Source organism: Scyliorhinus canicula, chromosome 15 (assembly GCF_902713615.1).
Source record: "Scyliorhinus canicula chromosome 15, sScyCan1.1, whole genome shotgun sequence".
NCBI classification, from domain to species: Eukaryota; Metazoa; Chordata; class Chondrichthyes; order Carcharhiniformes; family Scyliorhinidae; genus Scyliorhinus; species Scyliorhinus canicula.
In genome coordinates, this window is record NC_052160.1 from 89,781,008 (window position 1) to 89,806,163 (window position 25,156).

Consider the following 25,156-nt stretch of genomic DNA (forward strand, 5'->3'; position numbering starts at 1 on the left):
CAGCAGTTCATGTTGAATGTATTTGGGTGTGTACAATGTAGGTGTCCAGAAAGTGAATAATAACTCATGTTGTTCTAATTCTGTTGCGTCAGCATCACAAACATCTGTATTCCACCAACATTTACCAGTGCAGTGAACATTTTCTTTATGACATTGACTGAGGGGCAGATATTGACTGGAACACCTAGATAAGTCCCCTAATCTTCTTCCGATAGTGCCACGGGATCTTTTCATCCACTTGAACAGGCTTTTTTTTTAATATAAATTTAGAGTACCCAATTCATTTTTTCTAATTAAGGGCCAATTTAGCGTGGTCAATCCACCTGCCTTGCACATCTTTGGGTTGTGGGTGCGAAACCCATGCAAACACGGGGAGAATGTGCAAACGCCACACGGACAGTGACCCAGAGCCAGGATTGAACCTGGGACCTTGGCGCCGTGAGGCAGTAGGACTAACCACTGCGCCACCGTGCTGCCCCACTTGAACAGGCTTAATGATGCATCCGGAAGACAGTGCAGTACTCCCTCTGTACTGACTGGAGTGTCAGGCCTCATTTTTATGTGCTCAAGCCCTGGCGTGGATTTGAACCCAGAACCTTGTTGTTTGAAGGCAACAATGCTACCAACTGACACTGTTGTTTCCTTTTCCTTCCTCTTAATATTCCTGTTCATTAGCCTGACTTATCCTAACTCACTCAGGCAATTGTGACTGACTGAAATCATTCATGAGGGTGACCATCTCCAAAAAGGGGTGCTGTTGGATAGTTTCAGTTAGGCTAGTGTGGAGTATGACTGTGTTTGGCACCATTCTACTTTGAGTGTGTGCAACAATGATTGTGTTGCTTATTTTACTAATCACTTTACTCACTGCTGTGAAGTCCGAGTGTTTGGCCAGGGCAGTCATATCGGCTGGAATTCTCCGGATGTTGGGATTCTCTTTACCCACTAACAACACACGCTTACCAGGGGGTTTCCCGGCGGTGTGGAGTGGTTTCAATGGGAAATCCCATCGACAAACGGCGGGAAGAGAAAATCCGGCCGCCAGCGAATGTCTCATGGCCGGGAAACAGGTGCTGGGACCGGAGAGACTCGCCCTGTATCTTTAAACCATGAACATTTGAACAAAAGGAAAGAATTAAACTTGGAAATTTAATAGTGTGATATTAATATGCGAAAGCTTAATATCTTTGATATTAAGAGGCATTCAACACCTTCATTTGAAAGCATCTGAGCCGTAATATCACAAAATATAATTCCTAACCTGTAATGCGTCATTTTACATAATCTCAGCACAGAGCTTTAAACATGCACATACAGACAGACACATATGTGCGTAAACACGCAGATATACATAGACACACACACACAAACACACGTGCATGCACACAGACACACACATGCACACTGACAAACATGCACACCAACACAAGAATATATAAACATGGGCAGCAAGTGGCGCAGTGGTTAGCACTGATGTCTCACAGCGTCGAGGTCCCAGGTTCGATCCCGGCTCTGGGTCACTGTCCATGTGGGGTTTGCACATTCTCCACGTGTTTGCGTGGGTTTCGCCCCCACAACCCAAAAGATGAGCAGGCTAGGTGGATTGGCCACTCCAAATTGCCCCTTAATTGGAAAAAATGAATTGGGTACTCTAAATTTATAAAAAAGGAATATATAAACATACAAATGTGGGCACACAGACATACGTGCATGCACACAGACACACATGTATGCACACAGATACACATGCACACAACTACAAGAGTATATATACATACAAATACACAGACACGTATGTGCACACAGGCACATGCACACACAAAGAGTTTATATACATACAAATGTGCACAAACATAGACACACATGTTTGCTCACAGACACACATGCACATACAATCGCAAGGGTATATATACATACGAATGTGCACAAACATAGACACACACATGCACACACTCGCAAAGCACACACTAACACAAGAGTCTATATACATACAAATATGCACGCACAAAAAGAACAGAAAAATATACACGTGAAGTGCGTAACTTTTTCTTGATTGACTATGTTGGGGAAGGAAGGTTTATCTGGCTAGCAGTGTATGCACTCAGGCCCCACCAGGTGGGTATCTATGATAGGCTTTGAATAGCTGATAGGGCAGGTCTTAAGCTGGAGGTTTAATCACTTTGTGTCAGTATCATGGCTTTTGCTGCTCTTTTAGTCTTTGCCTTTCCTACACTGAAGGTGCCATGTTGCAAATGAGATGTTAATCTCTCTCTCCTCTATCACTGTGATTGATGTGCATTGGAACAATTGCAAAAACCCAATTAAATTGGCAATCAAATTGAAGTGTTTGAAACGTCGCCAAGTGTCTCCTGTAAGAGCAGTTTTTTTTCTGAGCTCCCTCCCCGATCCTTCTCCGTCTGCTTCTTCTTTCTGTCTCCTCACTGGTTTTTCTCCTTCACTCTCTCACCCTTTGTACCATTCATCGGTTACCACTCAGAGGGAGACAAATGCGAGTCGAAGGTCAAAGGCAAAACTGGGAAAAAAAAGGATCCGACCCTCGTCTTTCAGGCCGTGAGTGAGAAAAAAGGCAAAAGCAGTAAAAAAGGTCAGCTTTACTTTCTCCTCAATTACTCTTTCCTTTCAACTAAAAGCACTTTAATTCTACTTTCTATGGAATAATAGGGATAACACCCACTGAGGGAGAGGAGTGAGGCCATGATAGAATAAATAAAGGTAGATTATCTGCAATGGAGTTGGTAACAAGAGGCACAAACTTGGGATTCTGCTGTAATCGGCGGGGCGGGCTACTCCGGCGGGAAGGAGTGGCACCTCCGCCCCTTTAGGGACTAGGCTGGCCCCGGAGTGGTTTGCGCTGCGCCGGCCAGCAGGAAAGGGAGTGGCGCCACGCCAACCAGCGCCGAAGAGCCTCCGCCGGCCGGCGCGAGTTGGTGCATGCGCGGGAGCGCGAGCATGTGCTGGCATCATCCCAGCGCATGCGCAGAGGGGTTCGTCTCCACACTCGGCAATGGCGGACCGCTACAGCCACCGGTGTGGAATAGAGTGTCCCCACGGCACAGGCCCGCCCGTGGATCGGTGAGCCCCGACCGCGGGCCATGCTACCGTGGGGACACCTTCTGGGGCCAGATCCCCCCACTCCCCCTGAATGCCGGAGGGACTGGCCGAAAACAGGCGGCCAATACGCCCATTGCGGGCCAGAGAATCGCCAGGGGGGCCGCTGCCAGCTGCCGCCGACCGGCGAGGCGCGATTCCCACCACCGCCAAATCCCCGTCACCGGAGAATTCGGCAGCCGGTGGGGGCGGGATTCACGCCGCCCCCCCGCGATTCTCCGACCCGGCGGGGGGTTGGAGAATCCCACCCTATATTTTTCTTACACTGTGAGTTGTTATGTGATCTGGAATGCATTCCTGAATGGGTTGTGGAAACAGATTCAACAGTAACTCCCAAAGGGGGTTGATTAAATACGGGAAAAGGAAAAATCTAGAATATTAAGGGGAAAGAAAGGAAAAGCATGAGTTGGATATTTCTTTCATAGTGCTGGTACGTGCAGGATGGGCCAAATGGCCTCCTTCTGTGCTTGTTTGATTGTACATGGCAAATATGGGCTGAGCAGATACTGTGCAAGTTTGGCACCATTGCCAAGACCAAAATTAGACAAGTTATTGGGTTGGAAGATGGATTACAAAATTTAATAATTGATGCCATCAGAGTTAAATGCAGAAATTTGTATATTGCCAATATAAAACTGGGCAGGCTTCATAGAGTTATGGAGCCATAATAGCACTGAAGGAGACCATTCAACCCATTGAGTCCATGCTGGCCCTTTGTAGACAAATCCAATCAGTTCTTCCTCCTGCTTTATCACTGTAGCTCTTCAAGTTTATTTCACTCAAATCTCAATCCAGTTCCCTTTTGAAATCATTGATTGACTCAGTTTCCACCACTCTCATGGGCAGTGAGGGAGGTTTGGATCATCACTGCTTGCTGAGTAAAATGTTTATTTTCTTCCTATATCCCTTGCTCAGGACCTTAAATCTGTGTTTCCTAGTCCGTTTTTACATTTCCTTCTTTCAAGGGACCGCTGGCTGGGCCAGAATTCATTAACAATCCCTAATTGCTATTGGGAAGGTCATGCTACCAGCTGCTGAGAATGGCTTTTCTTTGCCTACCTTATCTAAATCTGTCATAATCTTGTGCACTTCTATCAGGTCTCCCCTCAATCTCCTTTGCTCCAAGGAGAAGAATCCCAGCTCCTGCTACCTAACCTCGTAGCTCATCCCTGGAACGATTTCTGGCAAAACTCTGCTGCACCCTTTGAAGGACCCACAAATTCTACTCAATATGTGTCGACCAGAGCTGGGCGTAATGCTTTTATTGTGACATGACCAAAGCTTTCGAGTAACTTCCTGCTTTCGTACTCAACTCCTCTATTTATGATGTCCAAAGTCAAAATCCAGATAATAGCCACCATGGCAATGTTTCTTTTTCCAATGGAGTCTTAATAATAATAATAATAATGATAATAATAATCTTTAGTGCCACAAGTAGGCTACATTAGCACTGCAATGAAGTGACTGTGAAAATCCCCTAGTCGCCACGTTCCGGCACCTGTTCGGGTACACTGAGGGAGAATTCAGAATGTCCAATTCACCCAACAGCACGTCTTTTAGGACTTGTGGGAGGAAACCGGACCACCCGGAGGAAACCCACGCAGACACGGGGAGAATGTGCAGACTCCGCACAGACAGTGACCCAAGCCCGGAATCAAACCTGGGACCCTGGAGCTGTGAAACAACAGTGCTAACCACTGTGCTACCGTGCTACCATCTGTGCTACTGTGCTCTTGGGTCAGGAAAAGTCACTTCTGGATTTGGACAGATACTGTTAGTGCTCCAGTTCTGGGTTAAATTCTGTCCAAGGGCACCTAGTTGTCCCCAGGGATAAAGGAAACTTTTCTCATCATCTTCTCTGAACACTGAATCAGGGACATCACGTCTCTACTTCCAAAGTTGATTTGGCAAGCAAAGTCAATTTAAATCTATCGCATACATAAGGGTCATTAGAACTTTGGTTGATTAACTAAATGTATAATGGAATTTAGTGGGAATAAATATGAAGAGAGGTACATAACTGGGGACGTACATAACAAGTACAGGAGTTGCACCAGGCATACCAAAAAATGAGATGTTAACCTGGTGAAGCTAAACACAAGACTACTTGTCTGCCAAATAACATAAGTAGCACGGGATATATAACCAACCGATCAAATCTAAGCTCTACAGTCCTGCCACATTCAGTCATGAATGGTGGTGGACAATTAAACAACTCACTGGAGTAGGAGGCTCCACAAATATCCCATCCTCAATAATGGAGGAACCCAGCACATCAATGCAAAAGACAAGGCTGAAGTATTCGCAATAATCTTCAGCCAGAAGTGCCGACTGGATGATCCACCTCAGTCTCCTACAGAGCTCCCCAGCAACACAGCTACCTGTCATCAGCCAATTCAATTGACCACATGGTACCAAGGAATGGCTGAAGGCACTGAATACTGCAGAGGCTATGGGCTCTGACAATATTCTGGCAATAGTACTGTTATGGGCCAGGGTTTAACAACTCCAAAATATATTATGGAGTCCACCTGACCTATAACGTTTTATTGATTTTGATTAGGATGAGCGCAAGAGCCTTCCTATCAGGTGTTATTCAATGGACTTCTTAGTTACTTTTAATCAAAAAAACAAGCTTTATTCTAAAAATTTAGTTACCATTTGTATAAACACACACAGCAAGAATTTTTCATCAATTACAAACATAAATACCCCACACAGCTGCAGTAATCTATGTATAACCCCTAATGAATTCCCCCTCAACTGTTCCAATTCAATAACAAGATCCCATAAACCAAAAGACCCTTTTACCAAGACATCAGGTAACTATAATCAATGAGTTTATTCCTTGGAACGGTTTTTGAAATGAAGGTAGAGAAAGACACTTCTTTCATTCTGTGCAGTTTAAACCAGTCCAAAAAAACATGTTTACATGTTTACACCCCTAGCCAAGCTGCTCCAGTATAGTTACAATATTGCCATCTACCCAGCAATATGGAAAATTGCCCAGGTATGTGCTGTGCACAAGAAACAGGACAAATCCTTCCCTGCCAATTACTGCCCTATCAGTCTATTCTCAGTGAATTGATGAAAGGAGTCATCAACAGTGCAATCAAGTGGCATTTACTTAGAAATAACCTGCTCACTGACACTCAGTTTAAGGTCCGCCAAGGTCACTCAGCTCCTGATCTCATTACAGCCTTGGTTCAAACACGGACAGAAGAACCGAACTCAGAGCAGAGTAGAGCAGAGAAGATACATGGGATCAGCACCACTTGAAAGTTCCCCTCCAAGTCACACGCCATCCTGACTTGGAGATATATTGCCATTCTTTCACGGTCACTGGGCCCCTAGTGGCATAGTGGGTAAATCTACACCACATGGACTGCAGTGGTTCAAGAAGGCAACATACCACCACCGTCACAAGGACATCTAGGGGTGGGTAATAAATAGTGGCCTAACCAACAACACCCCATCCTGTAAAAATGAATTTTAAAAAACAAACAAGTACATACATGAGAGGTACATAACAGAACATAACAGGAGACCATAAGACCATAAGATATAAGAGCAGAATTAGGCCAATTGGCCCATCAAGTCTGCTCCGCCATTCAATCATGGCTGTACAGGAGAGGTACATAACAAGTAGCTGAATCAATGTGAACCTTTTTACACAATTGCTCAATACCAAAATTATCCCCAAAGTATTTTAATTTTCTTCAGACTCTGAGTTATTTACTTTGCTCCATCTTTTGACTCATGCTGTTAATCCTTCTGTCCTTTCCTTCCATACTATCTGTCTCTCCGTTACCCAGAAGCGCAATCAGAACAGGATGAGAACGAGGACTCAGAACCCAATCCAAAACCCACAAAAGTGAAGAAGAAAAAGAAGAAGAACACGGCCAACATGTTCCAGGCTGGTTCCGTTAAAAAGGAGAGAAAGAGCAAAAAGAAAGGTCACAATAGTTTCAGTCCCTGTAGCTTATCACTTCACCTCAGACCCTCACCCTCACTTCCACCACACTCAACTCCCGAAGTGAATAAGGTTGTCCTATCCCTAAGATGTGATCACATTCTACAGCCTGGGAGAACAGATTACTTGTTTAAGATTACACTGATAGTTATGCTCCCTGCACCCTGGCTGTGTTGATCCCAAGATGTGTGGTGTGCAATTCTAACTTTGCCTGATGGTGTAAGACAGGCACTATGGAATTGGTTGGCAATTATACACCTGATTTATTTCTTATTCCAATGTGCTCCATTGGAGAATAGGGCATATTAGGTGTGCTTTACAATGGGTGGCCAATTTAATATCTCCCATTTTACACCATCACCCCCATATTACAATGACACCCCCCACCACTACTGCCACCACCTTGCCACCCATCACTCTATTTCCTACACCTAATTCAGGACAGTAAAACTCTGAATCACCTCACTCTCCCTTGGTGTAGCCAAATCATTCCTTCCTGAAATATCTCACTTTCTCCCTTGCTGTTTTTAACCTATAACCTTGCTTGGGCCTTGACTCTTCAATTGCGCCTTTCAGTCATATAAGAGAATAAAAGGCTGACCATGGATTCCTAAAGGTTTCTAAGATACTTGGAGCAGAGACCAATGCCATAGTTATTCTGTGTTAGCTTCATGAAGTAGTTCATGTGAGAATATCTGTCAGATACCATTGGTTTGGTGACACCATTTTGGTGCTCTTTAGCCGTGCCCCAGATTTGAATTGCACTTGGATAGACATTGTTGCTCTCAGTCCAGCGAAATTATAAAATTACTACATTTGCCCTCTGAATCTCTGGGCCAGGGAAGGTAGAATTTAGCCAGGTACCAGCTCCCGATGATGACCCAGTGCTGGATGATCATTGGGATTTGAGCTCAGATGTGAACACACTTGAACCTGGTTGTGATGGTTCCCAGAGGAGCTCAATCAATGGTTAGGTGCTGCGCTGACATGTGACAGATGACTAATAGGTAGGCCCGGACTTGGAATGGCATCCCAAAGGCCTGTGAGATAAGACGGAAAAGGTATTTGGAGGAAAAGAAACCACGTGAATTCCACTGTTCAATAGAATGTCCATGAGAATTCTCCCGTTCTCCCAAAGTCATTTCCAAATAAACCTTCGGAGAAATGGCTGTTGACACCCTTTCTTCAAGTTGCCTGTTTTTGTTCACCGAAGATCAGATGAGCCCCTCCCTTCCATGAAAATGCTACCCCCAGAAGTTTCACAGCAGCTGTACATCCCATTGTCAGGTTAATGGGTTACAAGCTGCAGGTATCCTTGCGTCAACCTGACTCTCGCCCATCAGAGATAGAATGGGATATAAATCTCCTTGGTGTGCTGCCACACGTGCAGCAACAAATCGGTTTTACTTTGTTAGGTACCTGTTGTTTTGACCTGGCTCCTGAAATGTGTTTATTTGGTCTCTGGTTGGCACTAAGTCTCCGATTCGAATGGCAGAGCCTCAGTTGAGTCAATAGTTGAATTCAGATGGATGCGTGTGTGAAAGATTAGCGACTGGCTGCCCCGGATTTCCTACATTTGTTCAGGAGATTGACAGCGGCACCAGTGCCTCAAATAGCAGTCATAAAAGGAACATTCCCATATGAGGAATAGAGATTGAGGGATGGTGAGAATGCCAACACACTTATTCGGACAGACTGAGACTGGAAATGCAATGCTGAGTGACCAATATCCTTCAGCATATTTTACTTTGATTCATACCGGAGCTGTGGGCGTCGCTGGCTAGGCCAGCATTTATTGCCCATCCTTAATTGCCCTTAAGAAGATGGTGGTGATCTGCCTTCTTGAACTGTTGCAGTCCATGTGGTGTAGGTACAGCCAATGGCGTTCTTAGGGTGGAAGCTCCAGGATGTTGACCCAGCGACAGTGAAGGAACAGTAAAATAACTTCAGCTGTCTAGGCGATATCATTCCATGTCAGGATATGTGACTTGTAGGGGAACTTGGAGGAGTCAGTTTTCACATATACTTGCTGTTGTCCTTCCATGATGTGGAGATGCCGGCGTTGGACTGGGGTGAGCACAGTAAGAAGTCTTACAACACCAGGTTAAAGTCCAACAGGTTTGTTTCAAACACGAGCTTTCGGAGCACGGCTCTTTCTTCAGGTGACCTGAAGAAGGAGCCGTGCTCCGAAAGCTCGTGTTTGAAACAAACCTGTTGGACTTTAACCTGGTGTTGTAAGACTTCTTACTGTTGTCCTTCCAGGTAGTGGAGTTTTCTAGTTTGGGAAGTGCTCTTGAAGACGTCTAGGCAGGTTGGTGCCAATCAAGTAGACAGTATTGAGATAAAGACAGGTGAGGCCATGGAGGGACTGATATAGAAGAATGGGAACTTTATACTTGAGGTACACAAAGGATGGCCTGTGGCCAATCCCAGTTAGTCTGTGCCAAGGTAACTGTGAGAAGGCACCAATAGAACGCCCTCCCACCTGGCGGCCACCACCTTCCCTACCCCAGCCTCTCTCCAGGAAGCCACCTGAAGTTACCTGCTGAGGCCTGTCATCTTCCTGAAGATTTCACTGGCATCTTCAACTTGCAGGTAGCCTCTGTTACATTGACCTCCATCTAGCACGATAACTCAGAGATGGGAACACACCAGGTAGTGGACCATAAACATTATTTTGCAAATTGGCCTCTGGTCCTTCCACAGGCCTGGGATCATTCAGTCCAAAGTGTATCCCAGCTTCAAAATGAATATGGGAAGAGATAATTCTAGCTCATTAATAGTCATTAATAAGCTTCAAATAAAGTAAACAAGTGAACGCCACACTGATATGATCTTGATTGACTATCTTCGTTAACCTGACTGCATTAATGCGCTGAGTCAGTTTCTAATCTTGGTCAGTATAAAATCCGTCAATACATAAACATCACTGCTGTAAATATGCAACAGGTCAGGCAGCATTTGTGGAGAGAAAACACAATTTAAGGTTTCAGGTCTATGACCTTTCAACGGAACTAGGTTTGGTGTCTCTCTCCACAAATGCCACCTGCCCTGGTGCGTATTTCCAGCATTTTCTGTATTAATTTCAGAATTCCAGCATTATTTTGCTTTTGCATGAGGTACGTGGGTGATACTGATGCCCCCCACCCAGCACCAGACTGAGGTATACTCTCTGGCTCTGAGTAACTGTGCACCTCTGATCTGATAGGCTCCGATGATGAGGATGAAGAAAACACAAGCTCACAAAAGAACAGCAACAGAAAAGGAAAATCTTCAAAGAAAAAAGCAACCAATGTGAGTTTGTATTTCGTATAATTATGCAATTATGCAAATTCTTTCATGGTCCCATTGAACCACCTGTTATTTGGTTCAGCTCTGATAAGTTTAGGGACAGCACAGTGGTTAGCACTGCTGCCTCACAGCGCCAGGGACCCGGGTTCAATTCTGGCCTTGGATGACTGTCTTTATGGAGTTTGCACATTCTCCCTGTGCCTGCGCGGGTATCCTCCCAGTGCTCTGGTTTCCTCACACTGTCCAAAGATATGCAGGTTAGATGGACTGGCCATGATCAATGCACGGAGTTACAGGGATAAAATAAATAAAATGGAATTGGGCCTCAAAGGACTGCCCTTTCAGAGGGTCGGTACAGACTCGATGGACCGAATGGCCTCCTTCTCCACTGTAGGGATTCTATGGGTTCTGAGCTGGATGACAACAGGGCCATTAAGAGGACGGGTATTTCAGGATTGAATCAAAACTGAGATCCACCCAATGGATGGAACATAGACATTTCAATTCAGTAAGTGTGTCAGTCAGAGATTGTGGCTAGCAACAACAGACGATAGTTTAGAGAAAGGTCTCGGAGTGGGGTAAAGAAAGCAGTCGGGATATTTTTGACACGTGACTAACTTTTAAGGGTATATTCAACAGAGATCATAGAAATGAAATTTTCAGAAGGCAGCACGGTTGTGCAATGGTTAGCACGGCGCCGAGGTCCCAGGTTCATCCCGGCTCTGGGTCACTGTCCGTGTGGAGTTTGCAAATTTTCCCCGCGTTTGCGTGGGTTTCGCTCCCACAACCCGAAGATGTGCAGGCTAGGTGGATTGGCCACGCTAAATTGCCCCTTAATTGGAAAAAAATAATTGGGTACTCGAAATTCATATCTTTTAAAAAAACAAAGAAATGAAATTTTCATGATTTTCTTAAACTAGTGAAAGGAGTTAGACATTGAGATAGGAGATGGGCGAAGATGACTATGGGAGTTTTGTAACCAGGCTTACACAGATGGCATTGTCAGCTAAATGCTTCCACCATTAACTTGTGAATCAAGTACACCTCAGACCTAGAGCTGAGAGGACTCAGGAAGACCAATAGATAACGGTGGATTGTACCCACTATACCCATTGCAGACTTCCCAGAGGAAACCAGGAACGGGTAGCACGGGTACAGTACTGCAGATCCCAAACCATCATGTTTTGAAAATTCCTATTTTTTCAGAGATATGAGGAGCCTGAATCAGTCAGGCAGGTGCATCATACATTCATTTGAATCAGAATCCTAGGATCCCCAATGGCATCTTCAGCAGTGCGTCAGCAGTGTGGCCACTCCAACAGCAACTATCTGGTCCAAACCCCTGAATATAATGTTTAAACTATCTCTCGCGGGGTCCAGCGCAATCAAAGTGTTCTGCCTCGCACCAGGATGAATTTGTGGATCTCTCTTGCCTGGATGTCTCCGCATTCCCACCCATTTCCCAAAGGACTGATTATTCTACAACACATGTCCTCACTCTTACCTAACCCCTGGCCAAAGACCTCCTGACTGCTTGATTCGACATTGCTTCCCACCGACCTCCTGGTCTTGCAGTCGGCCATGGTTTGTTCATCTGAGTTGGCCCTTAAAATGGGGCCCCTTCTGCTGCTTCCAGTCAGACCAGACACTTGATGGGCCAGTTCTCCACCTGGGAGTTAAAATTGCCACCATGCCTAACCTGCTTGTAATGTCAAGAGATGATGCCAGTTTCCAAAATAGATATTATCCTCTGCTGGTCGATAAGCTGTACTGTGTGTATATTGGAAATGAGACCCACTGGGTCATTCAATGACCTGCTAACTGATGGCTAAACTAAAGATGGAACGAGCAATGTTTACATAAGTGTACTGCTCGAGTCTAAAATACAGCATTGAGCACGTCATAACTAATGATCCCCCATCTTCTGTTTCCAGGACAGTGTCATATGTAGGTCAGAGTCTCCCATCATAGAGATTGGGGACCTAGAGAAGTTTGTGTTGACACCTGCAGCACAAGGCGTGACCATCAAATGCAGAGTTACGAGAGACAAGAAAGGCATGGACCGAGGCCTTTATCCCACATACTACCTACACCTGGACACAGATGAGAGTAAGAAGGTAGAGTAGTAAAGTACGCAGACAATACCGCTGGCCTTCCGCTAGGTGCTGTTGATGGAGATGAATCGTCAATCTCAATTGTTTAGTGTTAGGATAACAGACCAGAACCCAACATTTGGATACCGGAGGAGAATCCCAAACAATTTTTTTCAATTTGTAAAACTGTGAAGAAAGGATACTTCACCCAGGGGTGAAGACTCTGACCAATAGGTGTCTTATTTTGTTAAACCAAATTTTAATTTAAACACAGAATTAACCACATTCACATCAAATAAATAGCTTTACAATTATCAGTTAAGCAGTTCTTAAACAAAAGGAAAAGCTTAAACTTACTATCTATACCTGCTACTAACTCCAATTAAACAACCCAATACAGTTCAAATGCCACTTATAAATAAAGTTAACAAACAGATTACTTGCTCAGTCATATAGAGACATTTGGAGAGAGAGACCCTTTCAGGAGTAGAACCAGTACCTTTCTGCTCAACCAAGCAGCATTTGACAAAACTGCTGTTATGGGCGGCACGGTAGCACAGTGGTAAGCACTGTTGCTTCACAGCGCCAGTGTCCCAGGTTCGATTCCCACTTGGGTTACTTTCTGTGTGGAGTCTGCACATTCTCCCTGTGGCTGCGTGGGTTTCCTTCGGGTGCTTTGGTTTCCTCCCACAGTCCAAAGATGCGCAGGTTGGGTGGATTGACTATGCTAAAATTGCCCCTAGAGTCTAAAAAGAAAAGGTTGGCTGGGATTACTGGGTTACGGGGATAGGATAGAGGTGTGGGTTTAGGTAGTGTGCTCTTTCCAAGGGGCGGTGCAGACTTGATGGGCCGAATGGAATCTTTTTTCACTGTAAATTCTATGATTCTATAATCCACTTAAAATGCTTCTGTCTTGTCAGACTCAAATCCTATGGCAAACTGTAAAACTACAGACAAACCCAGCTCCTCCCATGAATTATATCATCTGCATCCCACTAAGATGTCACATGGCCTGCTTAACCAGGACTAAATACAACCCCTCATAATTATCTAGTCTCCAGGGAAACTCGAGAAATCATAACCATGTTCCATTAGCCCTCTATAGGTGAAGACGTAAATGCTTAGAAACCATGGTTACCTCTCATTTTATGCCTTCTTAATTACACCTTTAGCAGACACAGTCTGGATACCTTAATCTAGGTTATTTAATAATATTACTGCAACAAATATATACCTTAACCAATGCTCTTAAAAACATTACTGTAACAGATAGAAAATACAATATATATACCAATTTCTACTTTCATCACTTTCAGAGTGGCTTTTGAGTCTTTTCATCAAACATGTTTAATCACATGAATACCTCTGACGGTCCTTAGCAATTTTTATTGAAGTTGAACCTCCAGTTTTCATAGTGGGAATTTTACTTTGGCTGGTTAAGAAACAATTTCAAAAGCAAAAGAAGATGTTGGACAGGAAACAGTATTCAGTGAGTGAAAATGTTAGTTTACAGCCAGGCAAGATTTTAATTAGATATAGCATTGTTTTTACTTGTTTGTTTTGTAACTGTGACTGGCCATTGCACCAATATTTTCCAAGAGCAAAGGCAGCTATTAACACCAATGCAGTCCGCACAGAGCCTCGGCATAGAGCCTCAGCAAGGAGCTCCATACAGAGCCTCAGCACAGAGCCTCAACCAGATCTCCTCACGGAGCCTCAGCACAGAGCTCCACGCAGAGCTTGTGCACAGAGCTCCTCACAGAGCCTGAGCACAGAGCTCCACTCACACTCAGCCTCAGCTTGGAGCTTGACTCACTCCGAGCTTCAGTAGAGAGCTCCACACACACAGCCTGATCACAGAGCTCCATTCACTCTCACCTCAGCACGGAGATCCACACTCCAAGACTCAGCTTGGAGCTCCTGACTAATTTGCAGGCTTCCCTCAGCTATTACCAAAGAAAGCTATGGGGTACGCGTAAATATTACAACATCTCCTGTGAGAACAGTTGGGAACTGTGGGCAATTTAGCAGTGTTTTTCAAACTTTTTTTCCCGGGACCCACTTTTACAAACCAGCTGACCTATGAGACCCACACCGGCCGACCTTCACGATCCAAGCCAGCCGACCTTGGTACACACCATTTTTGCTTACCTTCAATGCGACAGATGAGCCTGCTTGGTCTTCGTGATCTCACTTACTTTGTCATTAACCGTTACATTTCTGCGAAGGATTTCAGCTGATGATTTAAATTCTCGCTGCATCCTTTGAAAAAAAATCAAGAGGTTTGTCCTCGAAAGCACCAAATACCTTTGAAGGTTTGAGGGATTTAAACTCTCATTTGCCAGTACTTCCCTGAATATGGCACACATGGACTTTGCATCTTGATTTCCATTGGCACAATTAGCAAAGCCATGCCTCAAGGAATCATCTTTTTACTGCTGAGTTTCCAATTTCAGTTTTCTCTTTGGCTGTTGACCAGAGGCCCTGGAGCTCTGTACAGAGCTAACACTAGCACTGCTCTGTCCTGCCGTGGTCTCTCCCGAGAGGCTCTCACAGCAGATTCAGCTCTGAGTTCCTGGCCAGGAAGCACACTGCCTATTTCTATCCCTGGCCCTCTCTTCCTTATATCAAAACAATCCATTTTCAGTCCTTCACAGTTCCTTACCTTGCTTGCTCATAGCAAGAAAATGGAGGAATCTCTCCTCCGTGATTTAGCACCAAAAGCACAGACATACAGGGCGCGTGACTTCTGTGTACATGACAGGCATGTGACCTGCTCTCTGCCACTGATTGCATCGTTGCATTGCCAGGGACCCAGGTTCGATTCCCGGCTTGGGTCACTGCTGTGCGGAATCTGCACATTCTTCCCGTGTCCGCGTGGGTTTCCTCCCTGTGCTCTGGTTTCCTCCCACAGGTGCCAAAAGACGTGGTTGCTCGGTGAATTGGACATTCTGAACTCCCCCTCAGTGTACCTGAACAGGTGCCGGAGTGTGGTGACTGTGGGGTTTTCCCAGTAACTTCATTGCAGTGTTAATGTAAGCCTACTTGTGACAATAAAGATAATTATTATTAAAAGCTGGTCGCAGCCGGCATTCTCACTTTATAAGCCGTTTGAGGCCGTTGGGCACTTCTCCCGCAATTGGGAATCGGGACCAATCTCTCGGGGATTTTCCCGACACCTACCTGATGGTCACAGGTCGCGACCCGTACTTCAAAAAACCCAGATTTAGCAGACAATTCTCCACATTTAAGGACAACAGGGGACTTTTTGTCATCCAATAATATTAGTGTGGTGCAGAATTGCATCACGGGGAAGGTTTGACTTTTTAAATCTCGGGTGGCACGGCGGTGCAGTGGTTAGCACTGCTGCCTCACGGCACCGAGGACCTGGATTCGCCAGGCCCTGGGTCACTGCCCATGTGGAGTTTGCACATTATCCCCATGTCTGCGTGGGTCTCACCCCCACAACCCAAAAAGATGTGCAGGATAGGTAGATTGTCCACACTAAATTGCCCCTTAATTGGAAAAAAATTCTAATCTCTTCAGAAACAAAGTGATGGAAGTTCATTCACTTTGCTGAGCATCTCCTCATAGCCTATCAGAAAATGGGAAAAAGCCAGCAATGAGGCTCGATGAACTGGAGTTTCAGTAACTGGAGGGAGCTGAACATTTGTGTTATTAGTGGACACAGACAAAAGTTGGTCTCAAACAGAATCACATTTTAAATAATAACTGACAAATCTGGGCTACTCACTCAATCACAAGATCCAACATTAAAGCTCACAATCCACTAATTTGCATTAACTGGATGTTACTCAATGTTGGAAGCCCCAGGAAGGAATAGGCTGAATTTGAGCTGATTGCTGTTTGGGATTTTCATCTGGATGTGCCATTGCCTAAACCGGGCATTAACTGTGAACCTAACCAAGCCTTTCTTTTTCTTCCCAGGTTTTCCTGCTGGCTGGGAGGAAACGGAAGAAAAGCAAGACATCCAACTACCTCATCTCAATCGATCCGACTGACCTGTCACGAGGGGGAGAAAACTTTGTTGGAAAACTCAGGTTGTGCTGGCTACTATTTTGCCATCCCTTCTATTCTCTATTCTCAACATCAATCAAATATGATACCATCATGTATTTCCATTCTACAATCCACCTTACCTTTTCAGCAGGCCTCTGGTCTGGAGTTTGTGGATTGTGTTGACAATAGGTTATATACCAGGGTAGAAGTTCACCGTGTGAAGTAGTGGTAAGTGGGGGGCAGCTGCCTGTTATACACTACACTTAATTTGCAGTTCTATTAAAGTGAACGGAACTTATTGTTGCTGAGGAGTAATAATAATCGGTTGATCAAGACTGTCTGCACAACACTCCACCCAAGCACGGATTTCCACCCTGTGTGATTTCCATCTCTAGTATCCGGCTTCATATCCAGACAAACTCAACGGAATAAAGTCTTTCTCAATGCCTCCCAGCTCCAGGGGTGCTGACCCGCTGGGAGGAGCTAACTCCCTACTCAGATTGGAGATTAAACCTGAGACCTTTCCTAACCTGCGTCACAAAGCTACTCGCAGCCAAACAGAGCCACTTTCCATCACTTCAGTCTACGCTCTGCTGCATCCTATCATGTCAAATGAATAGACTCATAGGTGGCACACTCACAATCATGGCAATCCTGCCCTCGGCTAGTTTCCATAAATTGCATGAGACAACCCAAAGATTGACACTCCCTCTGATAACGTGGACTAATCCATTCAGCGACTCTGCAAGGTGTTATGCCTGACCAATAGATACTGGCATGGCGACATTATGGTTACAAACTGTAACTTACATTTCCCTATTATAGTTTATTGGTGCCAAGAAACAGTAAGTGGGTCGGATGGGGTGCAGGGGGTTTAGGATATGGTTGTCGGGGGTGAGAGGATAGAATTAGGGCATAGGATGGAGGGTAGAGGGTAAATGGATGGAAGGTAGGGGGTAAATGGATGGAGGGTAGGGGGTAAATGGATGGAAGGTAGGGTAAATGGATGGAGGGTAGGGGGTAAATGGGGGTGAGGGTTTGGACGGGGGTTGGGGGGGTTATATGTTAGGTGTGCCGTTGGGGATTCTGAGGATCCTTATCAGCACTGTGGGTGTACCTACACCTCAGGGACTGCAGCGATTCAAGAAGGCAGTTCACCACTATCTTCTGAAGGGCAACTAGAGATGGGGAATAAATGCCAGCCGAACCAGCGACGCCCACATCCCGGAAATTATTGTTTTTGTAAATGGGAGGAGGTTGGGTAGTGTAAGGTATATTTGTGCAGCTGCTTCTAGCTCTGACTAAGGAGGGCGATGGGGGTGGCGGTTTAGATAACATTTATGTTAGCAACAGTACTGTGAGTGGGCAGCTATGTAACCCGCCCAAGGCCATTGCGCGCGGAACAACCTTTATCAGTGTGTGTAACTTGAGGCTCGGCAGAATGCGCCTTCTCCAGCCATAACTCAGATGGCTGTACGTGTTACAATCCTAAGTAAAAAACTATCTACTTGATTGAAGCCTTACTGTGTCGACTCACTCATTGAACTGAGATTTAGCCTAACAGTAGTCAGTGGGGGAATGAGTCGGGTGGTCAAAAGAATGGCTGTACTGTCAGTGAGAACGGAGGGTCAGGTGGTCATTGGGGGGGGGGGGTCAGGAGGTTGGGAATGGGGGTTGATTAGCAGTCCTGTGGAAGGCCTGGAGGGCACTTGAGAGGATGGGGCATAGTCAAGGCGGTGGGGGATGGTCAGAGGTGTGTGGGGTGTGGATGTTGATCAGGATGTACTTACTAGAGCAGTTGAAGACGGTTTAAGCTAATATGGCAAGGGGGTGGGGACCTATGTAAGAATTCAGAGCAAGGGGGAATCAAGAACAAGAGAAAAAGACAGTGAGGAGAATAAGAATCATAAAATCCTTACAGTACAGAAGGAGGCCATTCGGTCCATCAAGTCTGCATCAACCCACTGAAAGAGAACCCTACCAAGGCCCACTCCCCTGCCCTATTCCTGTAACCTCATCTAACCATTGGACACTAAGGGGCAATTTAGCATGGCCAATCCACCTACCCTACACATCTTTGGACTGTGGGAGGAAACCGGAGCACCCGGAGGAAACCTACACAGACACAGGGAGAACGTGCAGACTCCACACAGTCACCCAAGGTCCCTGATGCTATGAGGCAGGAGTGCTAATCATTGTGTCACCATGACGCCCCACGAAAACTGATAGGTAGAGAAATCAAGGGCCAGAATCAGTTATGGACACCATAAAAATAGTAGGGATAGGACAAGGAACATTAAAAGGACTAGTTTTATGGTTTTGTACCTGAATGCCTGGAGCATTCAAAATAAAATTGATTAATTGGTTGCGCAGTTAGATGTAAAGGGATATGATATAGTTGGGATTACAGAGATATGGCTCCAAGGTGACCGTGTGGGAACTAAACACTGAGGGAAATTCATTTTTTCCAATTGAGGGGCAATTTAGAGTGGCCAATCCACCTACTCTGCACATCTTTGGGTTGTGGGAGCGAAACCCACGCAAACACGGGGAGAATGTGCAAACTCTACACGGACAGTGACCCAGAGCCGGGATCGAACCTGGGACCTTGGCGCCGTGAGGCAGCAGGGCTAACCCACTGCGCCACCGTGCTGCCCTAGTTGCTGTATGGAGGAGGAAATAAATTACTTTTGAGTTGCCTTTTCAGGACTCGCAAAGGTCCTGACTAAAAGGCTGCAGAACTCTGCACCAGAGGTGGTCACTGAAGACCAAACGGGCTTTGTCAAGGGTAGGCAACTCACTGCCAGCATCAGGCATCTGTTGAACGTAATAATGACCCCACCCTCCAGGGAGAGAATACCAGAGGTGATCATCTCCTTGGATGCGGAAAAGGTCTCCGACAGAGTTGAATGGAAATACCTTGAGGTACTGGAACGGTTTGGGCTAGGAGCAGGATTTACCGCCTGCGTGAGATTCCTGTACAACGCTCCCAAGGCAAGCGTTCAAATTAACACCACCAACTCTGAATACTTCCATCTGCAAAGAGGCACAAGGCAGGGATGCCCATTGTTTCCGCTCCTGTTTGCATTAGCAATCGAACCCCTAGCGATAGCCTTACAGGGCGCGAAAAGCTGGAAGGACATGCAAAGAGGAAACAGAGAGCATAGAGTCTCACTCTATGCAGATGACCTGGTCCTATACGTCTCAAAGCCGCAGGAAGGACTGAAATCAATGATGCGGATGCAAAGAGAGTTCAGAACATTCTCAGGTTACAAACTCAACCTGAGCAAAAGTGAGGCATTCCTAGTGAATCCAAACAAGGGAGGGACAGCTGGAGGGGCTCCCGTTTAAAATAGCCTAAAATAGATTCCGATACCTGTGGATCCAAATAGTCAGAGACATGGTACAGATCCGCAAGTGGAACATGACCAGACTGCTGAAAGACAAAATGGACCTACAGAGGTGGAACGCACTACCACTCTCCCTGGCGGGGAGGGTGCAGATGATCAAAATGAACATGCTGCCAAGGTTCCTCTTCCTGTTTAGGTCCATACTGATCTTCATGCCCGAGGCCTTCTTCCAGAACCTAGATAGCTTAATAATGGCGTTTGTGTGTGTGTGTGGGGGGGGGGGGGGGGGGGGGGGGGGGGGGGGGCAAGAATCCAAATCAATAATGCAAAGGAGGAAAATTATGGAAGGCCATGGCACTGCCAAACCTGCAATATTACCATTGGGTAGCAACAGCGGAAAGAGTGAGGGGATGGGTGCAAGAAACCAACTCGGAGTGGGTGCAGATGGAGAAGGCCTCCTGTAAGGGAACAACCCTCTAGGCCCTGGCCACAGCAGCACTCCCATCCCTCTCAATGAAATACACATCGAGCCCAGTGGTAGCGGCCACACTGAAAACACGGGACCAACTAAGACAGCACTTCTGACTGACCAAGATGTCTCCTACGGCCACCATCTGTGGCAACCACAGATACCCGCCAGCCATGCTGGACGCAACATTTCAAAAATGGAAACAGGATGGGGAACACTGACAGTTAGGGACTTCTATGTAGCACACAGACTAGCGACGCTGAACAAACTATTGGAGGAATGGGAACTACCGACAGGACAGGAAATGAGATACTTACAAATAAAACACTTCCTCCGCAAAAAGACAGTAGGATACCCCTGGCCCCGGAGACCACATTGTTGAGGACCTGATGACCATGGACAATAAGGAAGGGGGATTCTGTGGGAAAATATACGGACAGCTACTGAACAGAGCCCGAACACCACTGGATGAGACCAGATAGAAATGGGAGGACGAACTGGGGACAGAAGATGGGTGGGGCGGCTGGAGCGAAGCACTGAGCAGGGCTAACCCCACCTTCTCCTGCGCTAGGCTAAGCCTAATGCAGCTCAAAGTGTTGCACAATGCATACCTGGCCAGAACCTGAATGAGAAGGTTCTACCCGGAAAGTGGAGGACAAATGTGAACGGTGCCAGAGGGGCTCGGCCAACCACACCCAAATGATCTGGGAACTTCCCAAACTGGCTGGGTTCTGGGCAGCCTTCTCCGAGGCAATGTCCAAGGTTGTGGGGGTGAGGTGAAGCCATGCCCAAATGTTGCAATCTTCGGGGTATCAGAGCAGCCAGAACTACACATGGGAAAGAGGGTCGACGCCCTTGCTTTCGCTTCCCTCATTGCACCCCGGAGAATCCTGCTCGGTTGGCGATCAGCAGCATCTGCAGACAGGCTCGCTGACCTTTCGGAATTTCTCACCTGGAGAAGATCAAACATGCCATCCGAGGGTCGGAGGAAGGCTTCCTTACTGCATGGGGCAATTTGTCGATCTGTTCCAAAACCTGTTTGAGGCCAGCAACAGCCCATAGAGAGGGAACTGGAAGGATTAGAAAGGGAAAAAGGAAAAAACAAAAGACAAGGAGGAACGCCGGGACAAACAACCGAGGGGTGGGGGGGGGGGGGGGAACAGAAAGGAGGCAGAGAGTCTGAGACTGACAAAGAGGGGTAACATTGGGGGAAGGGGGAGGGAGGACATGCCGAACTAAACAGCAACAATTTGTAAATATAGAGACACAAGACAAAATCCTTTTTTTTCCACAATGTACAGTAAATGAAAACAAACGTCAATGTACATAATTTTGAAAATGCCAATAAAAAGATTTTATTAAAAACACAATAATCTCGGAGCGGCACGGTAGCACAGTGGTTAGCACTGTTGTCTCTCTGCGCCAAGGAACTGGGTTCAATCCCGGCTCTGGGTCACTGTCCGTGTGGACTTTGCACATTCTCCCCGTGTCTGCGCGAGTCTCAACCCCACAACCCAAAGATGTGTAGGGTAGGTGGATTGGCCACGCTAAATTGCCTCTTAATTGGAAAAAAAAGAAATAAAGAAATTTATAAACAAAAAAAAAAGACTACAATAATCTGGTTCATGACAAGCAACTATTGATCGAACCGATCACCTTCTCGGCAACAAATGCAGAAATGTTGTAGGTGCTGCAAATCTGGAATAAAAACCGAAAACGAAGACATTCAGCAGTTGAGACAGGTTGTCAGGTCTCTGAATTCTTTCCAGCAAGAACTGAATCTGTTTCTGGCCTGGTCAGGTTTGTGCAAAAGGTAGATCCTCTGCTGGATTCTCCGTTCTGGAGACGTCCCCACGCCGGTACAAAAACTGGCGCAAAACGGCCATCGATTCCCTGTTCCGGGGGGCTCACAGCCAGGCAACGTGGAGCTCCCAACTCTAGCTGCTGATACGGCCTGGAGAATTGCCGGGTCCGTGGCTGTGCATGTGGATGGCGGCAGCCTGCAGCGGCCACGCCATGCCTCATGGCAGATGCCACTTGCGGACCCGGCCTGCGAAATAGTCCCCCCTTCGGCCGGCTCGCGTGACCCGGACCGCCCTACCACAGTGCCCCCAGCCCTGAATATGTCCCCCCTGCCCGCAGATCGGCCCTCGCCCGATTGTGGCAGCACTGGACTGAGAGCGCAGCCGCCACACTGAGTTCCTGACGGGTGAGACCACACACGACCCACGCCGTCGGGAACTCAGTAGGTCAGGGACGGAGCATCGCGGGGCGGGCCTCAGCCAATGTCTGAGGCTGTGGATATGGCGTGAGAGTACGCCGCTTTTCAGGGGGTGGAGCAGCGTGAAAGCATCGCCGCCCCCGATTCCGGCGTTGGAGATCGGAGAATCCAGCCCCCTATGTCTTCGGATGGATGTATCTCTTTACCATATCCAGGTTCAGGCAGATTTTCACAGTAACTTCATTGCAGTGTTAATATAAGCCTACTTGTGACACTAATAAAGATTATTATTAGTAGTAGTACCGCTGTTTGATTCAGAACGTCAGTGTGATTTCTTGGAAAGGTTTTAATGCATAGAATCATAGAATCCCTACAGTGCAGAAGGAGGTCATCGGCCCATCAAGTCTGCACTAACCCTCTGAAAGAACACCCTGCCCAGGCCCACACCCTCACCCTATCTCCATAACCCCACCTAACCTTTGGACACTAAGGGGCAATTTTAGCATGGCCAATCTACCTAATCTGTACATCTTTGGACAGTGTGAGGGAACCAGAGCACCTGGAGGAAACCCACACACACACGGAGAGAAAGTACAAACTCCACACAGTCACCTGAGGTAGGAATTGAACCCGGGTCCCTGCCGCTTTGAGGCAAATATGCTAACCATTGTGCCATCGTGCCTAAGGATGATTGGAGAGGGATTTCCCAGATTATTTATTCCCAAACTATTGTCATATTTTCTCTGATTTTTCACCTCTCTCACACAGTTTTGGATAGGGTGCATAGTCTATGTATTGTGATGCTCAAGGTATTTCAAACTATGTAGAACAGGTCGGATGCACCAGAGGATTGCCTGTCACTGTTCAAACGCTCACCTTTTGAACTCTTCCTTTCCCCTTGTCCCCTTTGTGACAGTGTTGATAATGATTTTCCCATTGAAGTACAGCAGCTTTATTTTGGTCTGTTTGAACTTGCTAAGGTCGAACCTGATGGGGACCAAGTTTACAGTGTTTGACAATGGAGTCAACCCTGAGAGGGGAAAGGCCGACCGATCCAACATCCGTCAGGAGCTCGCTGCTGTCACTTACGTAAGTAACTGTAGTGAAGAGATGGACTTGCCACCACAAATTGTCTCAGGTTTGTACTTTCACTTACTAGGAGGGAAGAAACTGGCCTTTTGATAGGACCTTTCACAACCTTGGGACATCCCAAACTCTTTGCGGCCAATGAAACACTGCTGTGGTGACAGCTTCATCCTCATCCTCCATGAGACATGGGTCTGGGGCTGTACTTTCTTGACATCATGAATAGGCCTTGTAACTACTGTCAGATGCCCCCTCTCCCCGCTCAAAGCTTGCAGGCAACTCCTGCCTATAGCCTACGTCACTTGCCCACATGCTGGTATTTCCAGCCCACATTTTGGCATTTCCTGAGTCCTTGGTGGGAGAGATCAGTTGAGTTGGGCAGGTTTGGTATTGCCCTGAAAGTAATCGCTTCCATAACATGCTTGGTAGGTGGTCATTCTTTACAAATGACTGAAGAGCCAGTGTTAGAACAAACATGGCTGAAAACATACGCACATACAGAATTGATGCACAGGGCATATCTACTTGTCCATTCAGTCTGCCTCACAAGCTTTGACCTAACAATATAAATGCTCCCCACCTGCCCAGCGTGTGGCATTTTCTGGAAAGACAGGAACAATGCATTTATTTTAAAAACAGGCCAATGCAGGGAATAAAAATTGTGAAACTTTTCTCTGATCTAATAGCCCGATTTAATGACCTCGTTACGCCCGGCTTGGTAGCACGATGACACCGTTGAATCTCACGAGAGGCTGCACATTCTCCCAGTGTCTGCGTAGGTCTCACTCCCTCAACCCAAAGATGTGCCGGATAGGCGGATTGGCCACGCTAAATTGGCCCTTAATTGGGAAAAAAAAGAATTGAGCACTTTCAATTTTAAAATAAATAAAAGAATCTCACGAGAGGTCACTTGCAAGATTCGCACGCTCAAAACATCTCATGAGATTTAATGAGATCTCGTAAAACGTCGCGATCTGGATCTCGCCCTCGCTTTAAATATGTCTGTACCATATTCTCCCAAGGCCCAGGAACTAACAGCCTCGTCTGGGAGACCTCCCAGGGCACCATTTTGCACTAGTTTCCACAAACGAGGACCAGTTGTAACGGCATCTGGCGGGTATCCCAGGCCATCGGAGGTCCCCGGAAGATACCCTGGCAATCCTGCTGGCACCCACGAATGTTGGCAGTACCACGTGGGAACCTTGGCACTACCAGGGTGCCTGGGTGGCACTGTCAGGCTGAAGGTGTCAGCAAGGGTGCCAGGGTAGCAGCGCCCAGAGTGAGGCCATTGGGGGCCTTGCCCATAAGAGAAAGGTGAGGGGGGGCTCAAGGACCCCCTAAGGGGTACATTTGGTGCAGTGGGGGGGTGTCTGGAGATTAAGGTGGGGTGGCTGAGGTGAGGGGGTGTCAAAAGATCAGGGTGCCATTTAGAAATGGCGCCATGATCCTCAAATACTGTTCCTGCACTGACGAGCTGAGCTCAAGCTCATCAGTGCAGGAAATAAGGTAAGTGCGGCCTTGGTG

At 46.6% G+C, this 25,156-nt stretch overlaps 1 protein-coding gene across 16 annotated transcripts in view; it reads left to right on the forward strand.

Moving 5' to 3' along the window:
* Nucleotides 1–25,156, forward strand: part of LOC119978385 (tubby-related protein 3-like) — a 126,269-nt gene that overhangs the window by 93,564 nt on the left and 7,549 nt on the right. For 12 of the 16 annotated variants that reach the window (XM_038820000.1, XM_038819988.1, XM_038819986.1 and 9 more), the window contains 6 exons: nucleotides 2,498–2,605; nucleotides 6,945–7,085; nucleotides 10,311–10,396; nucleotides 12,328–12,510; nucleotides 16,435–16,547; nucleotides 23,527–23,635. In XM_038820000.1, coding sequence (XP_038675928.1) covers nucleotides 2,498–2,605; nucleotides 6,945–7,085; nucleotides 10,311–10,396; nucleotides 12,328–12,510; nucleotides 16,435–16,547; nucleotides 23,527–23,635 — 740 coding nt within the window. The remainder of the gene's footprint in view (nucleotides 1–2,497; nucleotides 2,606–6,944; nucleotides 7,086–10,310; nucleotides 10,397–12,327; nucleotides 12,511–16,434; nucleotides 16,548–23,526; nucleotides 23,636–25,156) is intronic. The other 4 variants (XM_038819987.1, XM_038819999.1, XM_038819990.1 and 1 more) reach the window with 3 other exon arrangements.